Source organism: Rhinoraja longicauda, chromosome 25 (assembly GCF_053455715.1).
Source record: "Rhinoraja longicauda isolate Sanriku21f chromosome 25, sRhiLon1.1, whole genome shotgun sequence".
NCBI classification, from domain to species: Eukaryota; Metazoa; Chordata; class Chondrichthyes; order Rajiformes; family Arhynchobatidae; genus Rhinoraja; species Rhinoraja longicauda.
Window position 1 is genome coordinate 7,850,090 of NC_135977.1, and position 24,710 is coordinate 7,874,799.

General features: G+C 39.9%; 1 protein-coding gene across 2 annotated transcripts in view; it reads left to right on the forward strand.

The window, feature by feature from the left end:
- Nucleotides 1-291: 291 nt before the first annotated feature.
- Nucleotides 292-24,710, forward strand: part of smtnb (smoothelin b) — a 166,471-nt gene continuing 142,052 nt past the window's right edge. For both annotated transcript variants that reach the window (XM_078421481.1, XM_078421480.1), the window contains exon 1: nt 292-938. In XM_078421481.1, the coding sequence (XP_078277607.1) occupies nt 888-938 (51 nt within the window). In that variant the 5' untranslated portion in view covers nt 292-887. The remainder of the gene's footprint in view (nt 939-24,710) is intronic.

Consider the following 24,710-nt stretch of genomic DNA (forward strand, 5'->3'; position numbering starts at 1 on the left):
TGGGCCAAACGCAGGCAAGGAGGGACTAGTGCAGATGGGACATGTTGGCCGGTGTGGGCCTGTTGTGCCTGTTTTCACGCTATATGACTCCGTGAGCCGACATTTTAGGCTTCCGAGAGGAGCTATAAATTCTTCTGGGCTGAATCAATTCCATTTTACTATGCGGCTGGGCGGAAAATTGTCCCAAAGGTGCTAAGGTCGGCGAGGGCTGTGACGTCTGAAAACGACGGTTGAAAACTTGGAGCGGCGCAGAGGGAGGCGGGCGGGAGGCCCGGGCGCGATTGGCTGATGTCGGCGCCGCTGGGCGGGAGCTGAGGCGGCGATCGGTATTTGAAGCTCGAACAGCAGCGCACCGCTCCAAGAGGAATGCGTTGGGATCGCCGGGCTCCTGCCATTATTTGATAGATAATATTTAAAAACCCGGGATCACAGAACAAAAAAAAGCACCGTTCTGAGGAAAAAAAAAAAGTCGTGACGTGACCGTCAATTGATCCAGATTGATTTGATTTAATTTCTGAGGCGACAAGCCGCCAGGTACTTTGTGTTGGAAGGAACTGCAGGTGCTGTTTTACACCGAAGATAGGCACAAAATGCTCGAGTAACACAGTGGGACAGGTAGCATCTCTGGAGAGAAGGGATAGGTGACGTTTCGGGTCGAGACCCTGCTTCAGAATTTTGTTTTTGCTCAGGTAGCACCTGCGGCGATCAAACTGTCAAAGCATCCGGCACCGGGTGTCTACGGGTGATAGAGCTTGTCGGGGCTGCGTTGGAAGGGTGAATCGAAGGTCAGTAACATCAACACGCCTGTAACGATCAACGAGGTCGTGCTGAGCGCCGAGCGGCGAAGAGAACTCCTGGGACATTGAACAGCGCAGCCCGGTTTCACCATGTCCGCGGACCGCTACTCGTCTCTGGACGAACCGGCCCTCAGGAAACTGGTGAGAGAACGAGAAAGAGAGAGAGAGAGTTCTTGACTTTTGTGTTGAAACGTTTCCCGAACTTCATGCTGGTTCTGCTCTGTTGTTGAGTTAATATTCTGGGGTTATCGCAAGGGGTTTATCGCAAGGTCCACGTTGAATCCCAGTTGGACAACATCAGAGTGTACCAGGCTGTAGACGTGCGGCTCTGGCAACAGCAATGCCAGGGATCCGCTCTGCTCCAAGGTGCACACCCATTCTTGAAGTAGATGAAAGAGAATTGGCTCGTTTGATTTTAACAGTTAGGTGTAAGTTAGGACAGCCGGCTATGGCATGCGACGTGTCGCAATTCACAGTACAGATATACTTAAACATTGTTGGATTACAATTATGGAATAATGCTTATGCATTCTCACTGTAGTCTACCTGTAGTCTACCTACCTCTGTAGACCAACCTTAACGCAGAATGCAGCAGATCCAGTCATTCGTATTTATCTGATCACAGGCATGTTTTTTTTAAAAGGATCATCAAATGCAGTTGAGGTTTATTCTTAACCTGTCGATTCCACTTAAATATTCAATTAAAATAATAGTCTGCTGATCCCCGTGTGCCGAGTCTTTCCGTCACGGCTGACAGTTTCTTGACGGTAGAATCCAGCTTGGCTATTAGACCAAAGTATTTCATATTTCAGAGGTCGCTCAAATGCGCCTACAATTTACTTTTTCTAATGTTTTGAACACGGTCTTGTAAAGTTGAAGCATATTTTTACGGGGTTCTAATTAAAGGAATTGCTGCAAGCATGATTCAAGTCGGTTAAAATGCAGGATTTAAAGCGGAGTTGAGATTGTCCAGATCTTGCTGCTCACTTCCTTTATCGTTGGATTTCATGAGGGAGTCTAATTTTATTGAGTAGAGGCGGATGAGTTCACCGTATCTGTACTGCCTATCTATTTAATAGGTGACGTGCATTAACTGAGCAGGTAAAAGCAAACTAATTTAAAACACAATTATGGAAATGTTCCCATCGCTTACAATGTAAAAACAGGAAAACCATTTCAGTTGAAAACGTCTTGGTGCTAATATGTTGTTAAAAGTGCAATACTCGAATCTATGTGGCGATTTGCGCGATCTCTGCAAATCTAAATATTTCAAATCCAAAGTTTTAGTTGTTGTAATATAGGCATTATTTTAATGTGGCCATGATTAATGACAAGATAATCTTTTCTTTATAAATAGTGAATTTTCTAGCCAACTCTTATTACTCAGTGATAAATCACCTGTCACTCAAAATAGTGTTAAGGGATCCTTTAAATGGTATGAAAGCATCTTTTATATCCACCAGAGAGAACAGATACTGTCTCAGTCTAACTGAAAATGATACTTTTCTGTAATATTCCCTTATTGTATTTCTGTATGGGGATGTCATTCAAAATTTCTGTGCTCAAGTTTCTGGAATTAAACTTGATTTCAGAACCTTCTGTTTTGGATATGAGCCACAGTACTACCAACCCTCCTATTTTGAAGCAGCAACCAGTTTGATTGGGGAATAATTGCCCAACATCTTACAGCTAGCTATATACTCTTGATAACTTAGTGAATGTTTGATAACTTAGTGAATGTGAAGCAGGAATAAAGAAGCTACAGAATTTATAGTTTGCTATCATAGAATTTGTACTCTTCAGCAGAAATTATTTTGCCTTTGAGTAACAAAGCATTGATTTATTCATATCTTAAAACTCAATTTTAAAATTAAAAAAGATTATTGGAATATTAACAGATGAAACTGAAAATTCACCATAATGAAATGGCAAGTGTAACAATCAGTATAACAATGCTATACATTTCTGAAACAGCTCTCATAACTTTGCTTCAAATGCATTATTGTGGTTGAATTGTTCTGGTTGCTTGCTAATGGAAAATATTTTTGTATACAACGTTAAGCATAACTGTTCTGAATGATCTTTGTAAGTTTGTGAATGCCACTTGGATAGCCCCACACAATTGAGGATTACATAATTCTGTCCATTTAGGAGGTGGCTAATAATGCCAATGTGGGATTCACATTCGTGGCCTCTGGAGTAGAAGGTGGCAGCTGGCATGGGAAGGTGGGTGGTTTGTGGGATGGCACATTCCTTCCACCACTTGTGCAGGGCTTCTGTGCTCCCTATTCCTTAATTCTCAATACCATCCCAAATGCCCTGCCTCTAATTTCAGTTGTCATGGGGTAGAGATTCCCAGGAGTTAATGGAAATGCTGCATTTTTTTCAAGAAAGTTTTGAGTACATCCTTGAATCTTTTTGGTCGTCTTCCAATGTGCTAATCTCCCACAGCGGAGCACTGAATAGAATATCTGTTTTGTCAGTACAGTGTTGGAAATGTTAGTCAACTATGAGTAACTAAGCTCCCAATGCTGGGATATTAGCTTGAGAGGTGATGTTGATGTTGGTTCACTTACCTTCCAGTGAATTTGGAGGATTTTGAAGGGATGTACAATGTCCTTACTAGAAAATTACCAACTTAGTGTGTCAAAAAATGCATATCTCTCAAGCGTGAATCAGTATGTCTAGCTCTAATACTGTTTTCCATGGAGTATCTTATTCTTTCTCACTGTTAATATATGCCAAGGTACAAAAGCAGCATTAAAATTCTGGTACGCACTAGCTGCATTTTATGTGTGAACAACTACTGTTGCTTTCATTTAATGTTTTCAGATCCCTCACCCACTGCTTCCTCTCATGCAAACTTCTATAATCCTCAGATTTTTGTCCTTCAGTTTTGTGAACCTCTGTCTCTGAATTTAATTGCTTTAATTTTAGCTTTAGCTGCCAAGGCCCTAAGCCACAAGCTCTGGAATGTTCTCCATGACTTTGTCCACCACTCTTTCACTATTTTCATATTTAAAAAAGATTCAATCTACCTTTGGTGATCTATTCCAGCATCTCATAACTTGACAAAATTATAAGTATCTTGTAACATTTTGAAGCATCAAAATTAGACCCTTTTGTGTCTTTTAAGGAATGAAGGAGTAAAAAGTAAGAAACAGATTTTCCCTTATTAGTCTTTTTTGGTGAAGGTATGTTCTTGCCTGAAGGCTGTGACTTGTTCTATGATTTTAAGACACTTGTTAACTTGCGTAACCACTTTTCTTCATACACAAGCCACACTGTGAATAATACATTGGAATGTTTAACAATATTTCGATGAAAGAAATATTCAGAATTGGTTTGATACTTCTAAATATAATGAAATTGGTCTGCTGGGTCCATAAATATTGAGATGCCCGTGTTCTACTGCATTAAATTACAAACATTTTAAATAACTTTGGAAAGGAAATGCATGAGATACAACCATTTCCGAAATGTCTAAATTGGCACAATTACCAGTTAGAATGTACTTCTGGAAAGTGCAGTAAATAACAATTATAATAGAATTTTAGACTAAAAGTTTAACATTTAGAAGTTTAGACATGTCTATACAGAACTTGTTACCTGGAGATTTAAGGAACTTCACATAATTCATCAGGGTTGACCCTTGTATTTGGTTCTTTCTAGAAAAGGTGTGCCAGGAGATTGCAGACAGCTGCAGGTCAAACAAGGTTGTTGCAGTACGGGATTTTAACTTTTCCAATATGGACTGGGAAAATGATAGTGTGAAGGGTTGAAATGGGGTGCAATTCCTCAAATGTGTTCAGGAGAGTTTTCTTAAGTAGTGTGTAGAGCCCCCCCCCCACACTTGAAAAAGCAATGCTAGATCTAATATTGAGAAATTGGGATGGGCAAGTTAATGAAGTGTTTGTGGAGGAGCCTTTTGGGACCAGTGACCACAGTTCGATTAGGTTTAAGATAGTTATGGATAGGGACGGAGAGGGTCCACGTGTTAAAATGCTAAACTGGGGTAAGGCTAACTTTGAGAGTATGAGAGAAGGTCTCGTTCAAGTTGACTGGAGCAGGTTATTTGAGGGGAAAGAAACATCGGCCAAGTGGGATGTTTTAAAAAGTGTGCTGACGAAAGCTCAGGATATGTACGTCCCTGTTAGAGTGAAGGACAAAACAGGCAAATGTAATGAAGCTTGGCTGCCAAGGGAAATTGAAGCGTTGGTCAAAAATAAGAAGGATGCATGGGACAGGTAGAGGCAGCTGGGATCAAATGCATCCCTGGAGGAGTTTCGGGAGCTAATGAGTAAATTGGAAAAGGAGATCAGAAGGGCAAAAAGGGGCCAGGAGATAGCTCTGGCGGGTAGCATTAAGGACAATCCCAAAAGATTTTATAAATACATAAGGGAAAAAAGGGTAACTAGAGAGAGAGTGGGACCTCTCAGGAATTAAAGCAGTCACCTCCGTGTGGAGCCACAGGAAATGGGCAAGGTACTCAATGAGTATTTCTCTTCTGTGTTTACCGAGGAGAAAGACAGTAGGACAGAGGAACTTGGGGCAGTCAATGGAAGTGTGTGGAGAACAGTCAGTGTTACCATCGAAGAAGTACTGAAGGTACTATCGTGTATGAAGGTAGACAAATCTCCAGGGCCTGATCAGATATATCCGAGGACATTGCGGGAAACTAGACAAGAAATTGCGGGAGCCATGGTTGAAATTTACGCGTCGTCCTTAAATACAGGCGAGGTGCCAGAAGACTAGAGGATGGCAAATGTTGTGCCTCTTTTCAAGAAGGGCTGCAGGGAAAATGCTGGGAACTATAGGCCGGTGAGCTTAACATCTGTAGTTGGAAAGTTACTAGAGAGTTTTCTGAGGGATAGGTTATACAGGCATTTGGATGGCAAGGGCTGATTGGGGATGGTCAGCATGGTTTTGTAGGTGGGAGGTCATGTCTCACAAATCAGATTGCTTTTTTTTGAAGACATGACCAAAAAGGTAGATGAGGGCAGAGCTGTAGATGTTGTGTACATGGATTTCGATAAGGCATTCGACAAGGTTCCGCATGGAAGGCTGTTCTGGAAGGTTAGAGAGCATGGGATCCAAGGAAAGATTGCTGAATGGATAGCAAATTGGCTCCATGGAAGGAAGCAGAGGGTGATGGTGGAAGGTTGCTTCTTGGACTGGAGGCCTGTGACTAGTGGTGTGCCTCCGGGTTCGGTGCTGGGCCTGTTACTGTTTGTCATCTACCTCAATAATTTGGATGAGAACATACAAGGCAAGATTAGCAAGTTTGCTGATGATACAAAAGTGAGTGGTTTTGCAGATAGTGAAGACGGTTGTGAAAGATTGCAGCAGGATCTGGATCGATTGGCCAGGTGGGCGGAGGAATGGTGGATGGAATTAAACACATTCCATCCAATGGTGGATGGAATTTAAAGAGAAGTGTGAGGTGTTGCATTTTGTGACATCGAACAAGGGCAGGACCTACACAGTAAATTGTAGGCATCTGGGTAGTGTTGCAGAATAGAGGGATCTACGTGTACAGGTGCATGGTTCCTTGAAAGTTGAGTCGCAGGTGGATAAGGTGGTCAAAAAGGCTTTTGGCACTTTGGCCATCAATCAGAGTATTGAGAAGAGAAGTTGGGAGGTCATGTTGCAGTTGTGTAAGACGTTGGTGAGACCGCATTTAGAATATTGTGTTCAGTTCTGGGCACCATGTTATAGGAAAGATATTGTCAAGCTTGAAAGGGTTCAGAAAAGATTTACGAGGATGTTGCCAGGACTAGAGGGTGTGAGCTACAGGGAGAGGTTGAGTAGGCTGGGGCTCTATTCCATGGAGCGCAGGAGGATGAGGGGAGATCTTATCGAGGTATACAAAATCATGAGAGGAATAGATCGGATAGATGCACAGAGTCTTTTGCCAGAGTAGGGGAATCGACGACCAGAGGACATAGGTTCAAGGTGAAGGGGAAAAGACTTAATAGGAATCCGAGGGGTAAACAGTTCACACAAAGGGTGGTGGGTGTATAGAACAAGCCGCCAGAGGAGGTAGTTGAGGCTGGGACTATCCCATCGTTTAAGAAACAGTTAGACAGGTACATGGATAGGACAGGTTTGGAGGGATATGGACCAAGCGCAGGCAAATAGGATTAGTGCAGCCGGGACATTGTTGGCCATTGTGGGCAAGTTGGGCTGAAGGGCCTGTTTCCACACTGTATCACTCTATGACAAGTAAGTGGTGTCAGTAGCTTTGGCACTTGAGTGTAGGAAAGTGAGGAATGATTCTGCCCTTCAATTATTATCAACGAACCAAATGGAAAGTGAACATTGTTCATCTTAGAAGGCCTCATAGTGAACTTCAAACTTCTCAGTGCCCACTTTGTTCTTTCGCTTACTTTCCACACTCTTATTGCAGGACAAAGAATAGCTATTTGAGTGAGATACCAGAGAGTTTATATCATTGGTAGAACTATTCCCTTGAACACGTTCTTTAGGAGAAGAATATGAAAGGAGGGAGTTTGAATTAAAAACATAAGTTTGTATACCCCTGAGCAAACAGTTTGTTACAGTTCTAATGTTAGAACATGTTGTCAATTATGCATTCAGTATCATACATGTGTGACAATTTTGTTAATGCACAAGTGAATCATGGTTGGGGATTAGTTGCCAGATACCCTGCTATGTACTTGAGCATAAATGGGGCTCCTTAAAGGTAATATGCCAAGTCAGGGAAAAGCTTTAAAATGGAACAGCTGCAAGTATAAGTGAGATTATAGAGGCAGAAGCATAAAACACCTTTTTGTCTGTAGGAATGTGCCTTTGATTTAAACTGGTGTAGTTTGCAGGTTTTAACAGGATCATTTGAAATATAATATTGTTGATTGCAATGCAAGCCCTTATGGGCTCCAAGATCATTCATGTTAATTTTGTCTGGGGAAAACAAAACAAAAAACTGTGCTAACTGAAGATGCTGTGACAAAAAAAGGTAATATTGCCCATTGCCACATTTTACTGAAACACATTAAACCCATAATGTATTTTTGTACAAAACGTTTCTTTGCTTTAGAACAATATTGCAAAACAAGCCTTCCTGTCCTATTAGCTATCTATTTGAACCACTCTCCCCTTGCCTTCCATCCTTCCCTGCAAGGTCAAGGTTACATGGAATTCTTCTAAGATCATTCAGTTGTCAATGCTAGATTTCCTTATTTTGTTCAGCAAGAAATGCCTTGCATAGGCTTTTCACTTCAACCTTGAATTTTAATTTTTTTTAAGTCATTTTTGCCATACAAGCTCATGTTGTTTATGGAATTTGCTTTCTTCTCCGTTGAGGTTGTTCCTGTTAAATGACCGTTCAGGCACCCATGTATGCATGATTTCCTGTGATAACATCGGCCAGGATTTTGGGACAATTATGATGGCAAAACTAAACATTTGTCATTCCCATGCCATGAAATGTATAAATGTCTGGAGTTTACCAAGGCATATTGAAACTTGAAAATCTATATGTTTCTGTCATTGAAAGTAGTTTTGTCCAGAAATTAGAGTATTCGTAAATCTGTCCCACTTTAAAATATCTTACATGGTAAACTTTGTTACGAGAGAGGGGTGACCATATTTAATAATATGCCTACTTGAAAGTAATCTAGCAAACTATCCATCCCTAAAATAAACTAATAAGTTTATATGAGTGGGTTGTCACCCCTTTGACAAATGAAAAACGCAAGCTGGGGTAGGTCATATATGCAGCTCAAGTCATCTCCAATATCCAGTGACATAATGTCTAATCCTGCTTCTCCAGTTCATCTTTCCTATTTCATTTCTCCGTATCCTCCGTTTCTTCACGGTTCAAAAATCTATTCATCCGAACCTTGAATATAGAGTCTTACAGCATGAAAACAGGCCCTTCAGCCCAACTTGCTCACACTGGTCAACATGTCCCATCTACACTAGTCCCACCAGCCTGTGTTTGGCCCATCTCTCTCTTAACCTGTCCTATCCATGTACCTGTCTAAATGTTTCTTAAATGTAGCATTAGTACCTGCTTGAACTACCTTCCCCGGCAACTCGTTCAATATATCCACCACCCTTTGTGTGAAAATGTTACCCCTCAGGTTCCTATTAAATCTTTCCACCCTTATTTTAAACTATGTCCTCTGGTTCTCGATTCTTCTATTCTGGGAAAGAGACTACCCAATCTATTCCTCTCATGATTTTAGACAATAGACAATAGGTGCAGGAGTAGGCCATTCAGCCCTTCGAGCCAGCACCGCCATTCAATGCGATCATGGCTGATCACTCTCAATCAGTACCCCGTTCCTGCCTTCTCCCCATACCCCCTCACTCCGCTATCCTTAAGAGCTCTATCCAGCTCTCTCTTGAAAGCATCCAACGAACTGGCCTCCACTGCCTTCTGAGGCAGAGAATTCCACACCTTCACCACTCTCTGACTGAAAATTTTGTCCATATAACTATAGCACATTGCAATAGAATCCCAAACATTTGCACCTCTCCTCCTCCCACGATCAATCCAGTGAATCCGCTTCACACTGATTCTAAAGCAGGTATGTCAATCCTTGGATATGTAAACCTAAAATGTACTGTTACTACAGCTTTGTACAATACCAACAAGACTTCTTCACTTTTATTCTAACCGCGGCCAATAAAGGCCGCAATACGATTTAAAAATGTTTATTTTCAATTCCTTTTTGGAATCTGGACATTATAGGCAAGAACAGAATTTATTGCAAATCCCCAATTGCCTTGGAGAAGGTGGTGATAAACTGCTATTCTGAACTGTTGCAGTTCCTCTGGTCAAGGTGTTGAGTTAACATTTCCAGCATTTAGTTTTAGATTTAGTTCTAGTTTTAGAGATGCAGTGTGGAAACGGGCCCTTTAGCCCACTGAGTCCATGCCGACAGCAATCACTTGTACACTAGTTCTATCCTACACACTATGGACAATTTCTAGAAGCACGTCTTTGGAATTTTAGACCCAGTACTTGCAATATATATGTCAGGATGTTGTATGGCTAGCAGTGGAACTTTCAACTGGTGATGTGGCTAAACTTCTACTGTCCATATTCTCCTTGATTAGAGGCTCTGGTTTGGGAGTGCTGTTGATGTCTGGATGAATAACTTGGACATTTTGAAAATTACCCAGATTTACAGCCAATTTTGTAATATTGCCAGAATGTATGATGGTTGCTGGGGTGCTAATCAAGTGAGCTGCTTTATAACCATATAATAACCATATAACAACTACAGCACGGAAACAGGCCCGTTCGGCCCTACCAGTCCGCGCCGACCACTCTCTCTGACCTAGTCTCATCTACCTGCTCTCAGACCATAACCCTCTAATCCCCTCTTATCCATATACCTATCCAATTTACTCTTAAATAATAAAATCGAGCCTGCCTCCACCACTTCCACCGGAAGCCCATTCCATACAGCCACCACCCTCTGAGTAAAGAAGTTACCCCTCATGTTACCCCTAAACTTTTGTCCCTCAATTCTGAAGCTATGTCCCCTTGTTGGAATCTTCCCCACTCTCAAAGGGAAAAGCCTACCCACGTCAACTCTGTCCGTCCCTCTTAAAATTTTAAAAACCTCTATCAAGTCCCCCCTCAACCTTCTACGCTCCAAAGAATAAAGACCCAACCTGTTCAACCTCTCTCTGTAGCCTAAGTGCTGAAACCCAGGCAACATTCTAGTAAATCTCCTCTGTACCCTCTCCATTTTGTCGACATCCTTCCTATAATTTGGCGACCAGAACTGCACACCATACTCCAGATTCGGCCTCACCAATGCCCTGTACAATTTTAACATTACATCCCAACTTCTATATTCGATGCTCTGATTTATAAAGGCAAGCATACCAAACGCCTTCTTCACCACCCTATCCACATGAGATTCCACCTTCAGGGAACAATGCACAGTTATTCCCAGATCCCTCTGTTCCACTGCATTCCTCAATTCCCCACCATTTACCCTGTACGTCCTATTTTGATTTGTCCTACCAAAATGCAGCACCTCACACTTATCAGCATTAAACTCCATCTGCCATCTTTCAGCCCACCCTTCCAAAAGGCCCAAGTCTCTCTATAGACTTTGAAACTCTACTTCATTATTAACTACACCACCTATCTTAGTATCATCTGCATATTTACTAATCCAATTTGCCACACCATCATCCAGATCATTAATGTAAATGACAAACAACAGTGGACCCAACACAGATCCTTGGGGTACTCCACTAGACACTGGCCTCCAACCTGACATACAATTGTCAACCATTACCCTCTGGTATCTCCCATTCAGCCATTGTTGAATCCATCTTGCAACCTCACTATTAATACCCAACGATTTAACCTTCTTAATCAACCTTCCATGTGGAACCTTGTCAAATGCCTTACTGAAGTCCATATAGACAACATCCACAGCCTTGCCCTTATCAATTTCCCTGGTAACCTCTTCAAAAAATTCAAGAAGATTAGTCAAACATGACCTTCCAGGCACAAATCCATGTTGACTGTTTCTATCCTGGATATTTCTTGAGAGTTATTAGCCTGATGCACTTTTCCAGGCAAATTAAGAATATTCCATCATGCTCCTAGCTTGTGCCTTGTGGAAGGTAGAAAGGTCCTGGAATAATGAAAGCCAAGTCGCTTGTTACAGGATATCCAGTCTCTGATGTGCTCTAGTTGCTACTGTATATCTGTGATTGATACAGATGAATTTATGGTCAACAGTTACCCCGTTATATTTATGATGGGGGACTAGGTGATGGTACACTATTGAAGTCAAGAGCAGGCGTTTAGATTCTTTTGTGGGAAATAGTCATTGCCTGGCACTTTTTGAGGCACTTCTGTTAACTGTCACTTATTTGCCTATGCCTGAATGTTATCAGGATCTTATTGCATGCAGTCATAGGCTGATTCATGTACTGAGATACTGAAATTTGAATTGAAGACTGTACAATCATCAGTGTCTATCCTTTCCCAATGGTTTGTTCGTGCATGTTTGTAAGCCTTCTGAACTAGCACACTATCACTCTTTTCATTTACTAGTTTTTTTGAAAACATCTGTTCTTTTTCCACCTACCTTGTGCAGAATCCCAGATCCCTCGTTTTACATATCATCTTTATTGTGTGAAAGCTTATCAGATGCCTTCTGAAAATCCTGATATATGACTTCCACTGTTTATCTCATCTACCCTGTAATTAACATTCTATTTTCTTTCCCAATTGATTGCTGCACCTGCATGTTGGCTGTCTGAATTGTGTACAAGCATTCCCAGTCTCCATTAAAATCAACATTATGCAATCTCCATGTAAATGAAAATAAAGAACTACACATGTTTTTAAATGTGAAATAAAAAGAGAATACGTTAGAAATAATCAGCAGGTCAGGTAACATCTTTGGAAAATAGTAGAGTTAACATTTCAAGTCAATGTTTCCTGCATTTTCTGTTTTTGTCACGCAGTTTCTCACCATTTTAAACTATCCTCTGCCTTTATGCTTTGTACATAAGTGGAAAACTTCACATTCTTCTACATTAATACATTTCCAACAAGGGGACATAACTTTAGAATTGAGGGACAAAAGTTTAGGGGTAACATGAGGGGTAATTTCTTTACTCAGAGGGTGGTGGCTGTATGGAATGGGCTTCCGGTGGAAGTGGTGGAGGCAGGCTCGATTTTATTATTTAAGAGTAAATTGGATAGGTATATGGATGAGAGGGGATTGGAGGGTTATGGTCTGAGAGCAGGTAGATGAGACTAGGTCAGAGAGAGTGGTCGGCGTGGACTGGTAGGGCCGAACGGGCCTGTTTCCGTGCTGTAGTTGTTATATGGTTATATGGTTAATACTCCATCTGCCATATTCTTGCCCACTCTGTGATCTTTGCAGTACTTCACTAATCACACAGCCTGCTGACCTGAGAATAAAAGCCAACTTGTGGAGGAACTCAGCTGGTGTGACAGCATCTGTGTGGGAAAATGGGTGACATTTTGGGTCGAGACGTTTTTAGTCAATTAATAGTCAATAGTCATTTATTTGTCACATACACATAAATGTGCAGTGAAATGAAAAATTACCCGCAGTTCAACAATAAGACCAATAAGAATAATCAATAAAAATGCAATAACACATACAATCAGAAACCAACACCAAACAAAAGAAACATCCATCACAGTGAGTCTCCTCCAGTCACCTCCCCACTGTGATGGAAGGCCAGAATGTATTTTTCTCTTCCCCTGCCGTCTTCTCCCGCGGTCAGGCTGTTGGAGTTGTCGGGGCGGTCGGGGCTCCCGACATTGAAGTCTCCGCCGGGTGGAGAAAAATCCCGCGGCCTATTTCAGGCCGCGCCGGACAGTGAAAGGTCCGCGGCGGGCCGACCCAAGCCCCGCGATTCGGGGTGGGCGAAGACGCTGCCGCTGCCGATGCCGGACCTCCCGATGTCGGCCCCCACCCAGGGGCCTGCGGGCTTCCGACGTCCAGGCGGCCTGCGCCGGAGCCTCCGGAGACGAGTCGCAGCCGCTCCCGCAAAATCAAGGACCTGAAAATAATCATTTTATTCCAACTCTGTGCTTTATCTCAGAACCAATTCTCAATCCATGTCATTATATTACCATAATTATGTGTTCTCTAACCTGCCAAGCAATGGTGAGTGATTTCTCCCACTTCCACTATTGCACACAAAATGATGTAATCAAAGTCACCAATGATTAGCACTAGGCTGAAACACTACCCGAAATAACCTGTCATATTTTCAATGCAACAATAAATCCAACAAACACATTGCATTTGTCGTTTTGTGCATCAATGATCCATATTGGATTTAATTGTGTTGGAGGTGGGAGTGGAGAAAGGTCACTGACCGAGACTTTTTAGCTGCTTGGGAATCTTTCACCGTCTTTATGGATTTCTTAAAACCATATGGAAATAATTTTGATTAAGTTTCTGATAATGGAACTGTATCATTACTTTTCAAGGACAATAAGAAGATCCATTTGAGGCCAAGTTCAGTCCCTACTATTTAGTAATTAATTAAAGAATTGCAATATTGATCCCTAGTCTAGTTTATTAAATTTTGTTTTGAAGATTCAACTATAGAGTTAAACAATAAAATAATTCTAAACTTTTTTTTGATTGTATGAATGACATATCCACATTTCTACCCTTTATTGTTTGATTGAATGGTAAAATGTGAAAAAGATGAATTGGGGGATTTCCAGCTATTTGGAGGTGTTGTATTACTTGAAAAAGAGATGATTCTGTTAACTTTGCCTTCTCAAATTACTAGGGGAAGAGCCAAATTTCTAGCTTGCTTTGTAATTTTTTATATATTCTATCTAATCTTCTGTCTTGCCACCCTTCTTTCAATATTTGTATGCTTTTTCTAATTGCTTCATTTAGAATTGCATATGCATATGGATCCTGCAAATAAATCTATGCCTTACTTCTCAAAGTCAGAACCATGGAGTTGATTTAGCTGCTTAAGGAAGCGAATCAATTAAAGTAAAGAACCAAATCCGTTTACTTGGCTTTGTCACTATTTCAGTTAGCTGAGGAATGAGATGTCCTTTGGTGGAATCAGCTTGCCTACTTAGTCAGCTTCATGGGAGCTGTTTGGAGCGTTCAATACAGAGACAGGCCATGGCTTCCCTATGTTGCTAATACCTGACATCCTCCTCCTCTCCTTCTCACTCTACCACCTGTTCTCTCTCACCTCTAACTCATGGAATAGGTCTCATAAAAACAAGGTTATGAAGGACGTAGTGGATGGCAAAAAGCGGCGGAAAATCCGAGAGTGATGCAAATAATGGAAATTTTGGACCCTGATGGTACTCTTATCTGGTCTCCTGGTGATTGTTATAAAAGCATCTGATGCATGAGCAAGAATTTGAAGTACAGGGTCGGAACTAGGTTATCATCTTCATTCTTTAAATTACAGCCGCCTTACGACAAAATACTTGTTGAGCAACACAGATTGCCCCAGATCAAAATGTCATACATAGCATTTCTCATGGTCACACACTAGTTCAGCAATGGATTCCCTTTTGCAATTCATTTGGAACACAATGTTTTCTGAATCATTGTTGTTATTTTTTGCCTTCATTTATGCATAAAACCTATATCTGTTTAATTCCAAAGGGAGCTGCCTGCAGAGATACAGAAATGTCAATGGTATGTGCGAAGGGAAATGCAATTATCATGTATGATTTTCATCTGTGTATATGATTGGTCTGAACAAACAGGCAAGGATATCATGGAAGAGGAATTTGTGAAGTGCATCATGGATTTTTACTTGGAGCAATATGCTATCAAACCTGCCCAGGATCAAACAAAATGCTGGAGTTACTGGGTCAGGCATGTATTATATATTATATAATAGAGTATTATAATTTCTTATATATATTAGATGCTGCTTGACCTGCTGAGTTACACCAGCATTTTTTGTCTATCTTTGGTATAAACCAGCATCTGCAGTTCCCGTTATTACAGAAACAATTTTAGATTTTCATGTATAATGAGCTAGGATTAACAAAAGATGTTGTTGCATTATGGTTTCTCCAGAAAATGATGATCACAATATGGTAGAATTTGAAATGCAGTTTGAGGCGAACACCCAGGATCCATAGCCAATGTCCTTACCTTAAAGTTGAATGCAATAGTGTAAAGGTGGAGGTGTCTAGATTTGGTTTGGTGAAGAGGCTAACCAATACATTATTAGATAGCAGATGGTTTGTAACTATTCGACTGAAATTTATCTCTGATTGAAAGAGGAATCCTTTTTTTTGAAAGAGGTAAATATCCTACTATGATTTAGAAAAGGCCTAGGAAAATGATAAATCGGAGACCAGGGCATAAAAATTGGCAAAAAGATCAGGGACTTTGAAAGCATTATCAGCCAGTGGTTTAAAACAGTTAATACGGAAGAAAAAATGTAACTGAAGGAAAATGGGCAACTAAGATCAAAACAAACAATAAGGGCTTCTCGATATAGATGAAAAAGAAGATGATGGTTGGGGTATTTGTGGAGCCTTTTGAGAGTGAGATTGGGGAATTAATAACTGGAGCAAGTAAATCCATACTTTGCATTAATCTTCATGGTGGAGGACACTGCAAATATTCCAAAGAGAACAAATAGGCTTGTTTTTAATTGTATGGAAGCATTTTAACAATTTATTTCATATGGGGGAAGGTATTGTAATGGGTTGAAAGGCTGACAAGTTGTCAGGTCCTGATGGCCTGCACCCTTCAAAAGAAGGAGCTACAGAGATAGTTGAGCCATTTGTTGGAGATTTTAAACTTGGATTCCCTGGAAGGTACCAGTGAATTGGAAAATTGCAAATGTGACTCCAAGAAGGGAGGAAACCAAAAACTGGATAACTATAGGCTTGTTAACATTTGTTGTTGGTAAGTTGCTGGTGTCTATAATAAAGAAAAAGACAGCTAGTCATCTCGAGAAACAATATAATCAAATTCAGTTAACATAGTTTTATGTAAGTTAAATTATGGTTGACAAATTTGTTAGAGTTCTTCAAGGATATAGAGTCAAGCAAGGAAAACCTGTACATGTAATGTATTTGTATTTTCAGAAGGATTTGATAAGGTGGCACATAAAACCCTATGCACAGGATAAGAATTGTAGAATTGGGGAATTGTGTTAGCATGGATTGAAGATTGATGCTCACATGGAAGGCAGAGATGGAATAAACAGTTCTTTGCAGCCTGGCAGGATCTAACCAGTGGAATATCCCAAGGATCTGTTCTTGGCTCTCAATCATATAGCTCTCAATCATATACAATTTATATTAATAATCTAGAGAAGGGTGCAGTGTGTAAGGTATCCATGTTCGCTGATGATAAGAAGTAGATGGGAGAGCATGTTGTGATGAAGATTCAGGATAATCTATCTATAGCCTGTTATTCTATAACACTTGGCAAACGTGAGTTTATGCACTTCAGTAAGAGGAATCTAAAGGCTGACCGTTGTCTAAATGGAGAGAGATTGCTGATGAGCAAAATTCAGAGGGATCTAGATGATTCTGTGGTTGAATTGCAAAGCTTCGCAGGCAGTGCAGCCAATGATCAGGAAGGCAAATAGCATTTGGCCTTATTTTAAGAGAGTTGGAGTTTAGAACGGTGGTGCAGCGGTAGAGTTGCTGCCTTACAGCGCTTACATCACCAGAGACCGGGGTTCGATCTCGACTATGGGTGCTGTTTGTACGGAGTTTGTACGTTCTCCCCGTGATCGCATGGGTTTTTCTCCAAGATCTTCATTTCCTCCCACACTACAGAGATGTACAGGTTTGTAGGTTAATTGGCTTGGTAGAAATGTAAATTGTCCCTCGTGTGTGTAGAATAGCGTTGATGTGCGGGGATCGCTGGTTGGTGTGGACTTGGTGGGCCAAAGGGCCTGTTTGTAAACTACAATCCCCTTGCATGAAAAGGCCAATTGTACAAGATGTTGGTAAGGCCACATCTGAAGTATTGATAGAAATGTGTCAATGTATTGAAAAATGGGGAGACTAACATTTGCAAAGAGCAATACATTGATGAAACAGTGGGGAACCACTAAGTCTCATTTCCTTGCGAGGGGATGGTAAGGGATCAGCATGGACTGTCGCAGAATGAATGCATTCAAGATATTTCTCTTGCCTACACTGCATTTCATCTAAAGTTAAAAATCTGCAAATGCTAATAATTGAAATAAAGGGAAAATACTGGAAACACTCAGCAGATCAGGCTGTAGAAAAGAAAGCAAATTTATATTTTGGGTCCGAGCAGCATGAGAAAACAAGTTTGGGTTTCAGTATTGGGGAAGATGGGCAGGGATGGGCAGAACAAAAAGAATATCTCTGGGTGAAATCAAATGAGTCAATGTGGCATTTAAAGGTACGTTCTGCATTGTGTTTTTGTGTTGCTATTGGAAGGGCTGTGGACATTCACGGCTGTCAGTCTATACCAGAAGAGAGCGAAACCAAAACAGAGCCAAAAATCATATATTGACTGAGAAAAATGGCAAATTCTGATACAGATAGAAAGAAAGTGAGGAGCTAAAATTGGAGAATTTGACAACCAGTCTGGAAGGCTACAGCGTGCCCAGATAGAAGATGTTGTTCCTTAAACTTGCATTGGCCTTGTAAAAGTGCAGAATGTCACAGACACAAAGTCCAAATGGGATGAAGAATTAAAGGAGCAGGCAATGGGAGCTCAGAGTTGTTCCAGCAGACTAAACACAGTTCTCTTCCGATGTCACGGAGACCACAATGTTTATACTAAATTTAGTATGATAGATTGGAAGAAATGCAAGGGAACTGTTGCTTCACCTGGAAATATTCCATCCTGGATGGCAGGAAGGGAAGAATAGAAAGCACAGATATTGCCTCTCCTGTATTTGGATGGAAATGCCATTAATCAGGGAGTAGTTGGCGGGGATATTCATTTTCTAACAAAGGGTCTTTTTTTTTAACCTCTGGATTTTATCTATCCTTGAACCATTACTTTTGCGGAGAACTGCTTCAAATTGCAGCACATCTAATCTAATATATATTTTTAATGTGTTTTTTAAATAGTCAGGTTCATGCAAGTGGAAAGATTAAACAATTTTGGTGCCAATTCTTATTGGAATTGATTTGTAATGATTGGATTTGTCTTTCCTGAAGAAAATTCTGTCATTCCAGCTGCCCAAGCAAACATTGGCTTTTCCTCCCTACGAACAAAGTGCTGAGCTTCTAGCATGCAGCAATGGCCTTATATGGCTAAATGGTTTTGAGAAACAGATCTAATTTAAGCCAAAACCAGTCATCATGTATCTGTACTGCCAAGAAATTGTGGATTTTGAAAAAAACACTGAAAATGTTACTGATGTTGCATTTTCGTGTCACAGTCAGATGTGGTTTTCACAGCACACAAAAGGATGAGAAGAACGTGTATCCTTCAGAAGAAAACAATTTATCAAAACTACAATTTTTATTTGTTTCTGAAAGAGACCATCAAAATTAAACTTTGGATGTCCTGTACCCTTAGTTTCTTGGATAAAGCTTTAAAACTGTATTAGGTTGGGAAAAAAATGTAATGTATATAAAATGTTCAAAGAATAGTTATAATTACAGAATTATTTATATTCAAATGAGATTATAGAACTTGTACCTTCAAAATGTTCGTTTTATGCTAACATTACAAAAATGCGTCTATTCCCATTTTCAGTCATTACAAAGTCAGGTCATTTTGTTGGGAGGAAGTTTATTTTCACTCACCAATTTCCAGTACTTAAGTGTGCTCCCTGACATTCTTTGTTGGGTTACCTGTATTAATCCTCCAGTTGTAATGGTAGAGCACATTTTTGTTTTGTATGCCAGCACTAAACAGAAGATACATTAGCAGGATACAACTCATGATTTCCATTCAGTACATTTGAATAACATATTTGAAATTGGGCTACAATAATTGGAGTGGTGCTGCCAGATCTATGACTTAAGTATATTTTTCAGTGTTTTTTGTTTTGTCCCATCTTCACCTTGATCATTACTTTGCATTCTTCCTTGGATTTATTGAACTTCTTGAACATTAACTCCCATCCTTTTCATTACCATGGATCATCCAAGAAAAATGGAACAAGGACCTTTTGTCAGATTTGTTATTTAGATATTTTTGGCCTCCTTTACTCCATTTCCATCAATATCATCCAACAAACTCTTTTATCAAGGAGAGAAAGATATGCTACTTTAAGTAACAACTCTGCAAAAGGTGAGATTAAAATTATGCATTTATTAGGTCCTTAACAAATACAAGATTAAAATCAAGTTAATTTACATAGACTGTAATAAGAAGCTGTGTTCTTGAAAAACTAGATTTGTTTTCAGTGGATAAGTATTTTAAAATATATTTCAAGGATATAGAGAAACCATAAAAAAAAACTAATTAGCCTACTCGATAATCAGGAAAAGTGATGGAAGGGATAATTCATGCTGCTGTCGAGCGGTACTTTCTATGCAATAACCTTGTCACAGAAGCTCAATTGAAGATAGAAACAAAATGCTAGAGTAACTCAGTGGGACAGGCAACATCTCTGGAGAGAAGGAATGTGTTATGTTTCAGGTCGAGACCCTTCTTCTGACCACAGAAGTTCAATTTTAGTTCTGCCAAAATCACTCAGCTCCTGACTCCATTATAGTCTTAGTCAAAGCGTGGACACAATTGCTCAATTCCAGAGATGAAGTGAGAGTAACTACTCTTAACATCAAGGCAAATTTTGATCGTATGGCATCAAGCAGCCCTTGCTGACCTGGAGTCAATGGGACAGAGGAGTAAATTTCCTCTTGTTGACATAATCCCATACACTCTCATATCTATTAGGAAGGCAGGTTAAAATGTACTCAAGCAAGAAAAGACCAATTGTGGACCAATAATGTAATAAATATTTCACTTAAGTATCAATGTAACGTTTCTGAAAATTAATCAGCTCATTGTTGTGGATTATAACATGAAATTCAGCACCACCTGCTAGATCGTAAATAACATTACTGGTTAGAAATAAAGGCAAGGTAATCAGGAACTAGGCTTGGGAGCACCTGAATGGAGATAAATTGATTTAACACTGTGCTGACCTTTCATCAGAACTAGGAATGCTGGAAAAATAATCATGTTTTAAGTTGCAGTGAAGTAGAGAATTGAAGAGAACAAAGGGAATATCCATGGTTAGGCTGAGACCAAAAACCGAATGGCGCAAGGCAGGTTATTTGCAGCTGATTGTCCAGAGGAAATATGTGGAAGGAGATGAATAAGAACAATGGTGAGGGAAACTAAAAAAAAACAGTATTGCACAGTCACAAAATTAAACACTACAGTTCTTGGAAATCTGAAATAAAACCATTTTGCAAATACGCAGTAAGTCACGAGAGAAGGAAAAAAGAAAACATAAATAACATTACAAAGTGATGAAACATCAGAACCACCCACTTCTGAAAGAAACAGGTCCTATTGGTTATCTGAAAGTGTTGCATTTGGTGTAAAGCCCTGAGGACTACAACATTAGGAATATGAGATGCTTGCATTGGGGTTTTTTCTCTTTACAATCTAGCAGCTCCTGAATTAATATTTTCTATCCAGGCTAGATGTTCAGCCCAAGACCGCAAGAAATTGCAGAGAATTGCTGGCCAGTCCACAAACCAGCATCCACCACCTCACCCCTCCACCCCTGCCCATTACATTGCCTCCAGAAAGCAGCCAATATTATCAAGGACTGCTCACACTCTAGTAATTTTCTCTCTTCCCTTTCCTGTCACATAGAAGATACTGAAGCTTGAAACCATGTACCATCAGATTCAAGAACCTCTTTCCCACTACTATCTGACTCTTGAACGAATCTCTGATATGCTAAAGATGTATTCCTGGCAAGTCTAGCAATCCTACCAAGCCATCTTGTTGCAACCTTTGCAGTTTTTATTTCTAACCTGCACTTTTTCTGTAGCTGTAACCATACATTATGCACTCTGTTTCATTTATTCTTTGCACTATCCTATGTACTGTTATGGTAACTTAGCACCTCACCTAGCACTCTGCACTTTATGATCTCATTTAATGTGCAATCAATAATTTACCTGCTCTCATTGATGGTTTTAAATTCACCTTTGCATGCTTTAAACTCTAGGTTAGATGCCTTACCTTTTACCGTTTACATGCTTTAATCCCCTGACTATATGTATTGTATTCTATTGCACGGATTAATTGTATTGTACTGTATTGTATTGTACAGCACTGTCATCGGTTGTGTATATGTTTTGCATTTGTATTGCACTATGGCCCCCGGAGGCACTGTTTCGTCCCATTCATTGCATGATCTGTAAGGAGTGGAATGACAAATAAACTAAATAAATAAATAGGTAGATATAAAAAATAAAAAAATAAAATAAATAAATATGTCCCTCACTTGCAGATAGCAAAAGCAAACACAGGAAAAGATCTTCACTGAACATACTAAACTTTAGATAGATAATAGGTTTTAAATATAGAGTTAATTTAACACATGTATCTCAGAATATCAGATGACAAAGTATGTCCAAACGTGATCACATTGAATGGTGGTGCAGGCTCGAAGGGCCGAATGGCCTACTCCTGCACCTATTGTCTATTGTTTATTGTTTAGAAAGTATGTGAAGTTTAAAATGTGCCGTAACCCACAGCTCCCAAGTGTTCATTCCTCGAGTTCAGAGCTTAAGTGACCAATGCAGTAGAGAGCCAGATAATTGATGTAATTTTTGTTGTACTGTCCATTGCAATTACAATTCAATTCAAGCCACTTCTATATCCTACATGTTCAAATCTGTGTTCCTTTCAATTTGCAAGAAATGAGAGAATGTTCTTTGAGATATTCCAAAATGCTTCACAGCAAATGAAATAATGAAGCATTTTGAAGTGTATTCAAGTTTGTAATTTTGGAATGTAAAACATCTGGTATGTGTATGGGTGAGTCTCTGATGGGGTTGAATGATTTATAAGTGATGGAAAGGGAGAATTTCCTTGTTACACAATTGAGTTATTGGATATTTTGCAGACAATGTCTTTCTTGGCTTAAAACCAAACACAAAATTGCATTTTCTACAGTACAGAACTTTCTGAATATTGCAGTATTAAAATGATAGCCAAATTATATAGTCAAGTCTCAAGGGCAAGGCATAGAAATTTTATTTTGAGAAAAGATTTATACATAAGCAAATGCATGCTTTTGTAAATATTTTGCATAAAGGGCCTGAGTGTGAACAATAAACCCTCATGTCATTTGACAATGCACCTAAGTGACATAGTAATATAAAATATGTCAAAATTCACCTAGCCTACTTGACAAGTGAAGTTAAATATTTTGTCCTGTTGGGAAATCTTCAGGATAAGATTTGGATGAGTTTTTGGAAATTAGATGGGGGAAGGAAGGATATTGCGTTAGTTATACCGAGGAATGGAGGTAGTGGTGGGGAAGAGGTAGTGATGAGTGCTATGTCTTTGGTGAGACCCTGAAGAATGAATGGATGGAGAAAGGCACTTTGTGTCAGGTTTGGAGTTCACGAGATGAAGGGAAAGGAATTAGAGCTTAAGTGACTAATGCTACTAACCTCCAACATTCAGCTGTGACTAATGGCTTGAACCAATGGATGGTTAGTGGATATAATAAAAAAGCCAGAAAGAAAAAAAATCAGCAGTAGACAGGAAATATAAAATACTTATGTAATCATTTACTTTCTAAACAAATGCAGATTGTAATGAGTTCAGTATTGAACTGTGAATGCCAAAATGATCAACATTTTCTGACATTAGTCAGAATCTCTGTAATGGAAAACATTTGAATTGGGATTTATAGACCTTATTTTTAGCCCAGGAAAGCATTGCCCAAGTAGCTAGGGATCTAAGTGCCGAAATAGTTCATGGTGCAGAAGTATTTTCCACCATCTTCATTTCTGTGATCTCATTGAAATTCACAGCAGCTTTGAGTGTGAGGTCATTCTTTGGCTGAAAAAGTGTTGGAAGACTAAATCTTAAACCCAGCATGAAACAGCAGTTAAGCCGGCTTCTTATATACTTTGCAGAGGTGGGCAACTGATGATAAATACCTCAAAGCATTGGAGAACTGTCACCAACATTTATCTCCACAAAATTCTCCAGATTCACTGGCAATATAGATAAACCAATACTCGTGTCTTTTCCTGACCAAATTCTTAACATTGAGGCTATCCTGACACTTAACCGCTCTGGATGTTGGATGCTTCGTCCGCATGTCTGAGGTATTAATGGTCCATGCTTTAAATAGTGAAGTAATATCCAGTCACAGAATGCCTCAAATCTACATCAGGAGTACAACGAATGCAAAGCTCAACCAATAGAAGGATCTCAAAATCTCCTGTCCCATATGCCATCTGTGGCAGAGGTTCCATAACCTACATCGGACTCTTTGGGATCCATAGAGCTGTGGTAGATGTGAATTATTCTTAACTGTGACCATTTGCTATAAAATGAAGCCACTATACTGGATAGAGACTTGCTATTCAGTTGGGAGGTGTGTGCCTGTGGTGAGTGTTTTTTGTCATGTATAATCAACAAATCTACATCGATTTAGATGGAAATGGAAAAGGCATGATTAGTAAGTTTGCTGATGACATTACAATGGTTGATAAACTAGGCCATGAAGGTGGAAATCAAGAATTGCAGTGGTATCTTGATCAGCTAGACAAATGGGCTGAGGCATGGCAAATGGAGTTTAATGCAGATGTGTGAGGCCATAAAATCATACAGCACAGAAACAGGTCCTTCGGCCCAACTCATCCATGCTGACCGAGATGCCCCATCTAAGCTAGTTCCATTTGTCCACGTTTGAGCCATATCCCTGTAAACCTTTCCTATCCAAGTACCTGTCTGAGTCTCTCTCAAATGCTGTAGCGATGTCTTTTAAATGTTGAGGTGTTGCATTTTTTACCTTGCTATAGCAAAAATGCCAGTAAGATAGAAAAAGTGCAAAGACGATTTATGAGGATGTTCCTTGAGTTATAAGGAGAGGTTACGTGAACTAGGACTTTCTTCCTTGGAATGCAGGATGCTGAGGGGTGACTTTATAGAGGTGTATAACATCATGAGGGGCATGGATTAGGTGAATGCATATAACCTAGTTTCTAGGGCAGGGAAATAAAAAACCAAAGGATATAAGTTTAAGGTGAGAGGAGCAAGATTTAACAGGAACTTCTGGGGCTACTTTTTCAACAGGGGAAAAGGGATGGTGGGCATATGGAACAACTACCAGAGGAGGTAGTTGAGGCAAGTACAATAACATTTTGGATATTTGGACAGGGACATGGATTGGAAAGATTGAGAGGGATGTGGGCCAATTGCAGGCAAATAGGACTAGGCTTAGATGAGACATCCTGGT